At 45.1% G+C, this 13,400-nt stretch overlaps 1 protein-coding gene across 1 annotated transcript in view; it reads left to right on the forward strand.

Annotated features, from left to right (window-relative positions):
- The window catches only part of gmds (GDP-mannose 4,6-dehydratase), a 133,898-nt gene extending 121,423 nt beyond the window's left edge, over window positions 1-12,475 (forward strand). Inside the window, exons 9-12 of the mRNA XM_056276796.1 lie at window positions 4,774-4,892; window positions 6,622-6,718; window positions 11,492-11,549; window positions 12,330-12,475. Of these exons, the coding sequence (XP_056132771.1) occupies window positions 4,774-4,892; window positions 6,622-6,718; window positions 11,492-11,549; window positions 12,330-12,475 (420 nt within the window). The remainder of the gene's footprint in view (window positions 1-4,773; window positions 4,893-6,621; window positions 6,719-11,491; window positions 11,550-12,329) is intronic.
- Window positions 12,476-13,400: the final 925 nt, after the last annotated feature.

Genomic DNA, 13,400 nt, shown 5'->3' on the forward strand with positions numbered 1-13,400 from the left:
TAATTTCAATACTATTTGCCTAATCTCTGTACAAGATGTCTAAGGATGATTGCAGGCATATCCGGGAAGCAGCAGGCATGATGAATGTGGGCCTGAAACATGGAGCTGATAATAGCGATGGATGACGTACATGATCGAGACCATGTACCTCAGCTGAAATGGGACGTCATACAGTGATGTCTGTGAATGCATGTGTGTGGTGTGTGTGTGTATGTGTGCCTCTGGTTTGTGCACATGCATATATGGGCGAATGTGTGTGCACAACTGATATCGTAACTATGAGTGCACGTCATTAATCTCATTATCAATGGTATGAGGTGGGGCTGGCAGGCGAGAACTGCATCTGCTACCATTCAAGACATCTCTGGATCACGCCAAATAAGAGCACTTCTTATTTTTCAGCCTTTAACATTCTTGTCTGGCAGCTGTGCAAGCAGGCTGTGGAACACTACCGAGAGCCTCTTAAGCTACAAATGATCTGGAAAAGCCAACCCTCATCTCTATGCAGTTGTGAATTGATGAACCTGCAGCTTTTCCAAATGCCTCTGCCAGGCGATGATGGCTGATATTATTCTGTCAGAGTAAAGTATATGGTGGCAGAGCAGCAGTGCTTCTGAAGGACTGTTAGTGACTGAAGCCAATATGTCACTTCCTAGCCATACAACCAGATGATCCAGGAGGTAGCTTTTTTCTGATAGTTTACTTGTAATTTTTGTTGTTGGTTTTGATTCTCTGCGTACTTTTGAAATGAATTTGCATGCACTGCATTTGCTTGTGTGTGTGTGTGTGAAACCAACAGGTTAATGGCGTTAGTGCAACATGATTGGGGCTGATGGCTTTCTCTGTCCTTAATAGCAGCTCTATTAAGTGTTTACTGTGAGCCATTCCACATGTCAGCTGTATTCAGGCTGCCAGAGACGGAGAAGAGAGGGGCCCTTAACAGCCTGGGAGCTGAGACATGGGGGAGGTGGGAGGCTAGACATAGGGAGGTGGGAGGGAGTTTTACAGGCAGATCCTGATTATCTGTTATGCTGGGGCTGTGTTTTAGTTTAGAACTTGGTTTGAGCCTTTCTAGGATCATTTGTACCATTATTTGGCCATTCTGCCTTCTAGATGCCAGATTGGCTGACTGGACACGGAGCCTTGTCCATAACTGGTTGGCAAACGTCCACCTCGCTGAAGTCGTTGAGCAAACACTAAAACCATATGAGCGCAAAGGGCAACATTCTGTGGCTGATCGTGCGCTCTTTCCTCCCCTGATGGGTTCGAATGTAAAAGAGATGTTTAGGAGCGATCACTTTTCCTTCTTGTTAGTTGACGATAGGCCGTGGAGACAAAGAGGGTAAGACCCGCACGTCATGACCCAAACTTAACCTTACCTGGACATAGTTTCTTCGGCTTCATATCATGCTGAGTCAGCCTTTAATTTCTCCTTCGGCCTACTTGCCTGGTTTGACTGATGAGGAAAACACAGATGGCAGGGCTGAATATGATATATCCCATCCCCCAAAATAGCGTACAGTATTCTAACTTCACTTGTTCTGCAAATGCGTATTTCAGGTGAGGGTATTGATGGAGACATATGTTCATGTCAGGCACTGTGTGTATGTGTATTGGGGGGGTTGGGGGGGTGCCTTTTGACCATGTGAACAGGATGTGCAAGGCTCAGTGTGAATTACTGAACCTCAGAGCTGTTAATCAGATAGCTAATGTAGCAAAGCATGCCCAAGATAGGGGGAGCAGAGGAAGGAGTGGAATAAAGGAAAGAGAGAAGGGGGAAGCTTGATGAGGGGAGAGGAGAAGGAGGTAAGAAGGGGAGTGTAAGATATAGTACACCGGGGTGGTAACGTTCACCGCGGAGCGCTGAGGATTTATAGATAGAGAGGTCAAAGAGCAAAATGGCAGACATAGAGGGACCAAACTGGGTCCCTCTTGGCCGCTCCTCTATTGACAAGCAGGCCTACAATTCCGAACCACAACCCTCACAAATCCATTCAGCCTAATTCCCCCTACAATGAGTAGAAAAATACACGTCGTGTTATTTATTACATTTCCTGGTGAAAAAACCAGCAGAGGCCGTATCACTCAGCTCCTGCAGTAAACATTTTCTCTGGCTGTGAGAGGAGCCGAGCTTCTCTTCCAAGTCCCGTCATCGCAGCCATCGAGTTCGCTCCGTTCTCCACATTCATCAGTCGAGTCCGGAGAGGAAGAGAACAAGGCAGCTTCATTATGAGTCCAAATAAGCAGCCAGTCAAATGATAAAAATACTATTACGGTGTAGTTGTCACACTGTTTAGTATTTCAGTCTTTCCTGTGATAATTATTACCGCATACTCGGACAAGGGAGTGACTGATGTGTTTTGATTCAGGGCAGAACTTGAATTTGCTTCTTATTTAATACTTCTTTTCCCTGCCCTTCCTGTTAAACGACCTGTGCGTCGTTATTTATCCTTGGAGAAAATGGCAGCGGAGGGATATAGTTATTAGCCGGTGGGATTGACTAATTTAGCGATCAGCTTTGAGGAGAATGAAGCGGGACGAATCAAGGACCTCTGATAGGGTCGGTGCTCCTGTTCTAGAACGTGAGAAGGTTGCCGGATTGGTTTCTTCGGGTGTCAGTCACTCGCAAAAGTGTTACCATTGGCTCAGGGTGTAGTGTGAGAATCTGGTTTGTCCATCAGGGGTTAGAGGGTGAAAGGTGAAAGGACAAGCTCAGGGGAGACATCAACGTAGAGCAGTCAGGTGACCCCAAACGATCCCCAGATGGGACGAACCGCCGTCCCCAAAGATGAGCCTTCCATCAAAATTGGTGTGTGCGAGTATGTGTCTGTGTGGACCTGTCAGTGTGTGTGTGTGTGTGTGTGTGTATTTGAGTGGGGCAGAGATGTGTGTGTATCTTTGTTTACATACTAGATAGAGTAGGCGAACACAAGTATACATGAAACACACAAGGAAAAACACTGTTGTGGAATGATATAGCCTGTTGCAGCCTCACAGTTCTGCAGGGTGTGTGTGTGTGTGTGTGTGTGTTTGTGTGTGTGTGTGTGTGTGTGGCAGAGAGAGACTCACAGGCTTGAGTACTACAGCAGAAGGAGCATAGAATGTGCAGAGTGAATCTGACAGCCAGTCTCTGCTCTGTCCAACTGTACCGCATAAAACGTGCTGATGTGGCTAGATAGATACACACACCCACACACATACACACACACACACACACACACACACACACACACACACACACACACACACACACACACACACACACACCAACGCAGACTCACACACGTCCCGTCTGTTCCGCACACGTCCAAGTGTAGCACATAAAACGTGATGATGTGCTCTTCAGAGAACGGGGCAGCCAGAGGCCACAGTGTTTAAGTCACCTCAGTGGGAGTCGAAGAGAAGGAGAATCCAGCCAACACACCTCACCACCAACCTCTGGTGTCCTGTCTGGATTCTAGCTCTGCACTAGATTGTTTTTGTGTGTATGTGTGTGTGTGTGTGTGTGTGTGTGTGTGTGTGTGTGTGTAGAAATATTTGCATGTTTTTCTTTTGGTTTATCTGTGAATGTGTGTCTGTGTGCAGCATTTGTATGTGTTTATGGGAGTAAGTGGATGGATATGTGTGTTGGGGGGGGTAAAGTGCATGAGTGCGTGTGCTTGAGTGTGTTTTCATGTGCTTTACAAATATTCATATTCATGTGTTTGTCATGAAAATGTGTCTGTGTGCGATTTGAGAAATGTGAGTTCCTTCTGAAGGCTACAATGCAGAAATGGAATTTGTGTGTGTGTGTGTGTGTGTGTGTGTGTGTGTGTGTGTGTGTGTAACCTGTCTGTGTCTGTCGTTTCGTCTGTGTGTATATCTGTATGTCTCTCTCTCTCTCTGAGTATGTATGTCTGCATCTCTCTGTGGCTTCATTCATATGTGTGCGACTGCAGAGGTGCACATGTCCCTCCGTCTGTCTGTTGTCTGACTGCGTGTCCCAGGCGAGGCCATTCCAATCAGTCTGGACGTGCGAGGGTTCGACAGCTCTAACCTCTTGGCTCCGGTTCACCGTAAATATTATGGAGCCCTGTGCAGACGTTCTCCCTGGCTGTTTAATATAGCGCAGCTCAGTTCAGGGCCCAGGACTATCAGCTTTCACTGGGGTATATAGGCTAAGAATAATACTGCCTGGGCGCGAAAGTTGGAAATAGACAGCGGAGGCAAAAACAAGCCAGGGCTGGTGATGTTCAGCGTTGCTGTTTTTGTGTCTTTTGCGCCACACCATCTCTGGTTATGCCTTTATATCCTGCATCTATCTGATGCAGACTATTAGACGACTGTATGTGCACATACAAGTGCACGTGTGTGGGTGTGTGCGCGTGTGTGTATGTGTATGTGCGTTTATGGGCTTATGGCCATGTGTGTATTCTGTTGTGTGCCAGCAGCACGATGGGCCTGTGGGAATGCTCTGTCCTCCTTTCCCACGGTATGTATCCCATGAGCCTGGGTGGTGACGTCAGGACAGAGGTACAGGCGGACGACCCGCTCAGAGGTCGCAGGTTCACTTCCTGTCTGTCAGGACCATGTTGGGCCGAGTCCAAAGACCAGAACTGTCTTTATGATCTGTCTGTGAGTTTAATCTCTCTCTCTCTCTCTCTCTCTCTCTCTCTCTCTCTCTCTCTCTCTCTCTCTCTCTCTCTCTCTCTCTCTCTCTCTCTCTCTCTCTCTCTCTCTCTGTTTCTGTCCCCCCCCCCTCTCTCTCTCTCCCTCTCTGTTTCTCTCGCTCAGGCTATGTGGCTGATGCTGCAAACAGAGGAACCAGAGGACTTTGTTATATCAACGGGGGAGGTCCACAGTGTGAGGGAGTTTGTGGAGAAGGCCTTCAGACATGTGGGGAAGACCATTGTGTGAGTACACAAACATACTCACAACACACACACGTGTACACACTCACATGGCTGGAAGCTTGGACCGGGGCACGGGGCTTCTTACGCCCATTTGCTGTCACAGTATCTGAAGTACTCCCACCACAGCATATAAACACGCACAAAAAGCATCTTTCTAACACTTTCACCGCCAACACACACACACACACACACACACACACTTCTTCACGCCCCCTTCCTTACTAACCACCCATCACTTTCATCCTGTCCCCTCACTCTGAAGGGAGGGCTCAGTTGCACTGCCTTGTGTTTGGAGGCGCCATCTAAGCAGCCAGTTAGATTAGTCTTTGTAAATATGAAATGTGCACATGCTTTTGGTATTTTTCTGGTTGACTTCATAAAGACACGCATCATATGTTTTGAGAAACAAGCTACAGGAGAAGGAGACTAAAGAAAGGGGAGCTAAACTCATTAAAGCTGAGGTAGGCAGATTTTTTTTACCTCATTGGGCAAAAATTCCATAATAACCTCTCAGCATATTGTAATTCAAGTGGTCTGAGAGAAAACTAGACTTCTGCACCTCCAGTTGGCTCTGTGTTCAGGCTTTAGAAAATCTAGCCTGTGACGGGGGCCTTTAGCCAATCACGGGTCATTTCAGAGAGAGGGCGTTCCTATTGGCTGTTCTACAAATGCAGATGTGCATGTACGTGATCAATTGACCTTTCGCAAAGTCCTGCCGCCCTTAGTTACTGTTGCTATGCCCGTAAGCATTTCAGAACTATCCAGGAAGTAGCCGGAAAACACCAAAACATGTGGGTAAAAGTAACAGTAATAATACGTTAGCTGTATTAGCTATCAATAATAGCTAGTAGCAAGCTTAGCTTGGAGCAGACAGGTATTTTTGTTGATTTTGGATGGATTAAGCTGGCCATGGGGTCTGCTATACTGCGAAATCTATTGCCGACATTGCGCTTCTTGCGTTCTGGGTTTTGGGAAGGGAAAGAAAATTACACCCCCTCCAAACTTTTCAGATATCTAGTATCCGATTTGCAGATCCCATAGGCACACCGTTTCAGCATTTTGTTGTGTGTTTGAAAGCTTGACGGACCGTTGCTAAGGTAGGATTGGACAAGCACCGTTCTGGGGCGGGTACTTTGCGAAAGGTCAATTGCCCTGCCCCATCGGTCGATTGTGGTTGTGTTGACTAGTTTTTTTCCCTTCTCTACCAGCCCCCCACGAGTGTTTTATTTAAAAAATAAAAAATACATCAGCAAGACCAACTCATATGCTGACTAATATGAACAATATTAGTGTGAGGAAGAGATTTGCTGAAAAAAATTTTTTTTACATGGATAGATTATCAACTAGTACGGTACAAGTTTCATGAGTCTCACTTTGACATTTCCTGGTCTTTTACATTTGGAATATATACCCATGCTCATCTGGTGGGAGGGCCTTAGGACAGAGAGGGGAGTGGGGAGAGCTGCAGGAGGAGGGCTGCATGTTCAAATTCTGGTGTTTTGGGGGGTTTTTTGCACTTGCCTTTTCCAGAAAACTGCCTATCCCAGCTTTAACTTTACATGTCAATATTTTCTGAGCTTTGCAATTATGGAAATTTTCAGTTATTCTGAAATTGTCAGATTAACATTTTTTTTAACTGTCTCTTTCTCTATGTTCCTTTTGTTGCTCACTCTCCCTGTCTGTCTCCCTCTTTTTCTGTTTCTCTCTCTCTCTCTCGCTCTCTCTCCAGATGGGAAGGCAAGGATGAGATGGAGGTAGGACGTTGTCAGGAGACAGGGGTGATACATGTGAGAGTGGACCCCAAATATTTCCGCCCAACTGAAGTGGTGAGTCAGACATGTGTGTTCACGGGTTTGTGCGTGTGTATTTATGTGTGTGTGTGCTGCTTACCTACGCTAGATAGGTAATTTTTTTACTGGTACATATATTGAACCTCGCTAATCTGAATCCTTTGTAATGGAGATAATTTAACCCATTAGCAATCCAATATGTAGATTCACCACAATGAAATCATACACACAAATGCCCTAAAACTTGTAATACTGTACAGATGATTCATTTGTAGTTACATGTCAACATGAAGACTCAATGATTTCTCACATCCAAAAAGAAAACACAAAATGTACCAATTTTTAAAAAGTGGAAAAGATACTGGTTACAGATAAGCTAAAGTATTCGGTTGCAAAATAGCTGTTCTCAGTGCAATTATCAACAGTTGTCAAAAGAACCATCCCTCTGTCTTTGGGGTCGTCCTTTTACAGGAGGCAAATGGCCTGGACACCTATGGTTCACAACTGCTACAACTGGACTGGCACCTGTACTGCTCTTGTCATTTTACGTGTGTGTGTGTGTGTGTGTGTGTGTGTGTGTAAGAGAATGAAAGAAAGAGTTTTTTTTATGAAATTGTCTCGCTTGAGGGAGCTCTGAATTGACAGACCACCATGATCCTCAATTAGGAGGACCCACTCACACCTGTTCCTAACTAGAGGCAGGCACATCACCCAGTCACTCAATTCTGCTCCATTTCTCACATTTTTATGCACAACTAATTATTTGAGAAGGAATCTTTCTGCTATAAAAAAGTTCTTTCATGAGTCCGGGTAGCATAGCGGTCTATTCCGTTGCCTACCAACTCGGGGATTGCCAGATCGACTCCCCGTGTTGCCTCCGGCTTGGTTGGGCGTCTCTACAGACACAGTTGGTCTGTGGGTGGGGAGCCGGATGTGGGTATGTGTCCTGGTTGCTGCGCTAGCGCCTCCTCTGGTCAGTCGGGGGCGCCTGTTCGGGGGGGAGGGGGAACTTGGGAGAACAGCGTGATCCTCCCATGTGCTAAGTCCCCCTGGTGAAACTCCTCACTGTCAGGTGAAAAGAAGCGGCTGGCGACACCACGTGTATCGGAGGTGGCATGTGGTAGTCTGCAGCCCTCCCTGGATCAGCAGAGGGGGTGCAGCAGCGACCGGGACAGCTCAAAAGAATGGGGTATTTGGCCAGGTACAATTGGGGAGAAAAAAAAGAAAAGGGAAGGGGGTCCAAAAAAAAAGTTCTTTCTGAATTAGCTCCCACGAACTGAAACTGTAATGAAAGCAAAGGCAATGATTTACCCCCCAACTGGGTTTTCTTCACTGACGTGTGGCGCAGAACATGACAAGATGATCAAAAGCGCTGGAAAGCGGTTGCATTTTCCCACATCCTTGAGTTTACATGTTTGAGAGGGTATGAAAGAACCGCCATATCAGCTGCTACAGTCATCGCCTCAGAATCAGCTTGTTCCAGTAAATCACACAGCCGTCCATATAATTTATACGGCTAATTCACGGCGGAGCATATATTTCCTGTTAGTTGTAGCCGATGTTAGGATTAATGTAATATCAATGTTGTTTTCTGTATGTATCTGATTTCCGGTCATTGTTTTTGGAACCATAGACCTATCAGCTGTAATAGGTCATGTCAATGGCCGAGGGTCACTTATCATATGCTTTTTAATAGCTGGAAGGACTCCAGCCAGCTTGTCTTAATGTACATCCTGTCCACTGTGCTGAGAGGGAGTGCTAGTATTCAGACGCATAACCTTGAGTGGTTTCATTGAACAATATGAGCTGGGGTAAAAAAAAAAAAACAGAAAATAGAAAAAGCATTCCCTTCAGTGCACGTCTCCTCACTCATAAGCAGCTATAGTGAGCCCATGACTGAGAAGTGTGTCTACGTATAGCATCAGTGTGCAACAGTCTTTGCATGGGGACAGAACAACTGTGTGTGTTTAAAAGCTCAAAGAGACAGTAGGTTGATGTTTTTGGATATTTTTGTGTTAGTCAATATAGTAAAAGGAGCTAGTGGATACCCCCCTCCCCTCCCCCTCCTCTCTCTCTCTCTCTCTCTCTCTCTCTCTCTCTCTCTCTCTCTCTCTCTCTCTCTCTCTCTCTCTCTCTCTCTCTCTCTGTCTCTCTAGGTGTGAGGTGTGTGGTTTAATGTCTCTGACATTTGGGAGGTCTCTCTGTCATCGCTGTGGCCCAGGGGTCTCAAGGCTGCTCCTTGGAGAGAGTGTAGAGTTACCCCTGGGTGTTGTGGCCTGGATTAGCTGTCAGGTTCTCCTGTTAAAGCAAGGAGCGGCCCTGTGCTGTGTTTTGTCCCCGGCAGGATTAGATCTGAGATCCAGCTGAGTGATGGTGGAGGATTAGCGAGGAGGCCCTGCTGACTGACTGCTTAGAGAAGAACAGCCCCAGTCACACACACCTGGGCCTATAATCTACATTATCTATGAGCTGAGAAGCGTCAGCTGATGAGGATGGTGGTTACTGCTTTGTCGGCGAAGTTAGCCGCAACATAGCTTTGGGGGGAACATCAGCTCACCAGTTATGCGATGGAGTTGCTGTATCCGATCTTTCCGTACAACACTGCTGCAACTGCAGCTGTCAATCAGTCAGTTTAAGCAGGTATGCCAAGGGAAAGTGAATGGACAGTGCTGCTGTTTTTGATCTGAAAGCACTAGAGGAATGGAGGCACGGTGGAAAGGCCTTATAGTGAGCATGGTTATAGTGATCAATCAGGCGATTGATCAGAAGTCACCAGACAGAATCATTCCTATACTAACACTGTGTAAAGGGGTGATTCGGTTTCAGGGGGTTTTGCTATATGGCCTATTTACGTGGAGTCAGTCAAACTTGTCGATGCCGTTTTCTATATCTGTGCGTGTAGTTTGAGGGTACATTGGAGGTACGCTTAGCCAGGCTTAGCTCCATGTCTCCTGCGGTTGCAAGCAGCTCCTCCTCAAAAGAGGGAAAATACACCTTCTCTGAAGCCTATAGTTAATGCCTTTTACTTGTTATCCTAGTGTTAACATTTTTTCTTAACTGACATTTTCACAAGTACATGCAAAGTCCTTAAATTTAATTGCAGTGTTTACTATTTTTCAGTACTACATATCCTTTTTCTGCCGTAGAAGAATATTCACTCCAGAAAAATAGTTAGAACTCTAATAACTATAATCACTATTTCAGTCAATTAAGTTCAGTTAAACAGTGGAGTTGTCTGTTTCATGGGAAATTTACACATGTCAGATAGATGGTTATCTGAAAAAAAGAAGGTGAATTTGCTTAAAATGATTGCTCGCTTATAGTGATGATCTTGTCTGAACAGATGAGATCACTATAAGCAGTTTCCATTCTACTGTGGCTGGATCATAAGTCTGCTCACATGATCCCACAAAGCTAGAAAAGCTGACATATAAATATGATTACGCTAGTGTTTCTGAAATTAGTGAGTGTTACCTAAAGTAGACTGCAGATGTGCTTTTCGTACATTACTGCTTGGCAAACGCTGTGATATATTTTATGAGCTCAGATCCCATGTTAAGACTACATTCACTGCTGTCTGGGTCACCATTTTTCCAAGTATGCAAGAAAGTTGTGTCTAAGTGGCCTTTTTTTTTGTTTTTTGTTTTTTTGTTTAGTAAATGCCCCAGGATGAGAGCATTTGAAGAGCTGCAGGATTGTTGTTAATGATAAGTTCAGATAAGGTGGAGATCAGAGAAAGTTAGTGATAACTGACGAAAAAATGAAAGATGGTTCAATCACAAGAATCTGTCTGTCTTTCTCTGTTTTCTTATCATTGGGGGGTTAAAGAAAATGAGGAGTGTTTAACCTCTGACCTCTTGAGACAGGAAGTGAGTGACACCGCACTCACAGCTTTGCATTGTTTCCCTCCTCAAGTGGAAATGCCATTCATTAAGAGTCTGTGTGTGTGTGTCTGTATGTGTGTGTGTGTGTCTGTATGTGTGTGTGTGTGTGTGCGTGCATGTGTGTGCATGTGTGCATGCTGCACAAGGATATTAGTTACCAAATTTAACAGTACGTTAAAGAAAACTTGTCAGCCTGTGTGCGTGTGTGTTTGGGTGTATGTGCACGTGTGCTTGCGTGTGAGTGTATGTGGATGAACGTTGGTTGATGGCCGCCCTAGGCTGTGTGTTAATATATGTGTAATTCATCATTAGTCCTGTCAGTGTATTTGTCTGACATGAGCTCATTTATCTCCCCAACCCCTCCGGATAGGAGAGAGCAACCAGAGGGTGGGGGTGGGGTGTGAAGGGTGTAGGATGCGGAGATGGGGGAGCAGGGGTTAAATGTGCAGGTGTGTTTGGTGGGTTGGGGGGGTGACAGGGGGCTCTCTTATGGTCGGTAACACATGGTAGGGTTCTTGGTGTGTGCATGGGCACGAGTGTGCTGGTATGTGAATATGTACATGTGTGTTTGTTTGTGCCACCCTCATGGCTTCCCTCTCGCCCTTGTGTGTATGTGTGCACGCCTGTATGTATGTTTTGGGGATATAAGACATCAGAGTTCCTCAGGTAAGCCCGCTGTTTGGAGGACCGGGTTGAGGAATGCGTAGGCAGATGTTTTCTGGATGTCAGCTACAGCGGTTAGAGAATAACGAAGCTACTGCTCCTCAGCAGGGACACGTACTCATGTGAAAAGCATGTGGGGTTGAGGCTGTCAGTTAATAAGGTTGTTTTGATAAACGCTGTCAGCTGGACAGGTGAGGTTGGAATAGTCAAGCTGTTTCAACTCTGTTGGCTTCCATTTGTTTCCATTGTATTGGCTCTTTAGAGCTGCCAGTCTGAGTTTGCACCCTACAGGTCTCTGCCAGTGTCGAGTTTTGGCTCGGGTAAAGGCCCCACGCCTGTGTCGTGTCAGGGGTGTGTACTTTTTTTTTTGTGTGATATATTGGCTTTGATTGTTATCAGTTGCCAGGTGATATATTTTGGCTGTGGATATTGTTAAGTGATTGGTAGTCAGTCCTGTTCACCCAATGTGAACGTACTCTGCCGGGGCATTCCTACTGTTACGTGGGATGCATCAGGTGTGTAAGAGACAATGGTCCTTTATTTAGTCTACCGAGGCCAAGATTAGAGCCAGAAAATTGGATAGCTCATTTGCCATGGATTAAGAAATGTAAAAAAAAAACAATGGTTAAAGATATGAAAATGTAGGCAGAAATAGAAGAACCTGTCTGAATCTGTCCAAAATGATTTTTAATTATTTTGCTTGGTTTTTGTGGTCGATTCTACTATTTATCATGTTTTTTTCCGTCTCATTTTGTTTTAATGATATACTATTCAGAGTTAAGCAAAATAACTATCTACCCAAGGTGTGATTACTATTTATTGATATTCATCACAACTGTGAGGCTTTGTAATTAGTCCTCCAGAAAACACTAAATCTGAACCATTATATGGATTTTTTTTTATTTGTTTTCTGTTGGTATTTGAGGCATTAACTACAGATTTTTTTTATATTCTTAATTTGTTTTCAATTTAAGTTTTTAGACTGCTACATAGTGACCATTGTGTGTTCTGGTTTTTCTTTTTAAATGTGGGACAGTGCTTGTTTTTTGTGTGTGTGTCTGTGTCTGTGTTGATATGTGTGTGTATTTTTACTAATGCAGCCCTGCTGACATACTTCCAAGTTCATGTGTCGCTTAAAGGCAGAAACTGCTGTGAGATGACTGACAGCCCTGTGGTTTTTCCTCCAACCTCTCGTTCTGAGGAAAGGAGTGAGGTGGAGACGGAGAAGTCGGGAGGTGATAAATAGAAGACTGTCTCTCTGCCTGTCTCTATTTTTCTCTGCCAGTCGGTCTCCATATAACCCATTCTCTTTTGTTTTCCTACTGCAGTTCCTCTCTCTCTCTCTCTCTCTCTCTCTCTCTCTCTCTCTCTCTCTCTCTCTCTCTCTCTCTCTCTCTCTCTCTCTCTCCTTTGTGCTTATATCTGTTTCTATCAAAGTGTTGCAACAAGTAGCCAGTGGCAGAGTGAGCTCATAGGAATACTTTCCCAGCTTCGATTATATTTCTCTCAGAGGAAGAGCGGGCAGATAGACAGCCGGCCCCTCTCACCCACCACCTACTTACTCAGCCTTAGAGAACAGCAAAATACAAAATATCAACCGTTCGTCCCCCCTAAGATAAACGACTGGGAGTCACACTGTGACGTCATCATCAAAATCACAACAAAGGCACCACTGCGGTCCTCCCAGGTATGAGTGTGATGCTGGTCTTCTCTGTGGTTTGATTTGATTGGCAGACAAAGAATGACTTGCTGAAGTTCCCATGTGCCCTATTTCACACAGATAACTGTCACAGGTATTTAGTCATACAGGATTAGTCCCTTTATTGCCGCCATGCATTGCCAATAAAACGTGCCGGCCACGGGCACATTGGTCATTTTCAGGGCGCTGGTTTATTCATGTGTCGTATAAACAAGCTAGTGTATTGCGTACCGCTATTGTAAAGCACCGAGATTTGCAATGCTGAAAATGGTATTGGAGACTTGCCGTACTCTTCCTCTCTACTCCTCGTATATTTATCTCTTTCTTTTTCTTTGTCTCTCTATCTCTCGCTCTCGCTCACGCACACGCACACAGACACACAGACACAGACACAGACACACACACACACACACACACACACACACACACACACACACACACACACACACACACACAACAAGTTTATAATTCC

This window comes from Lampris incognitus, chromosome 3, assembly GCF_029633865.1.
Source record: "Lampris incognitus isolate fLamInc1 chromosome 3, fLamInc1.hap2, whole genome shotgun sequence".
Taxonomy (NCBI): Eukaryota; Metazoa; Chordata; class Actinopteri; order Lampriformes; family Lampridae; genus Lampris; species Lampris incognitus.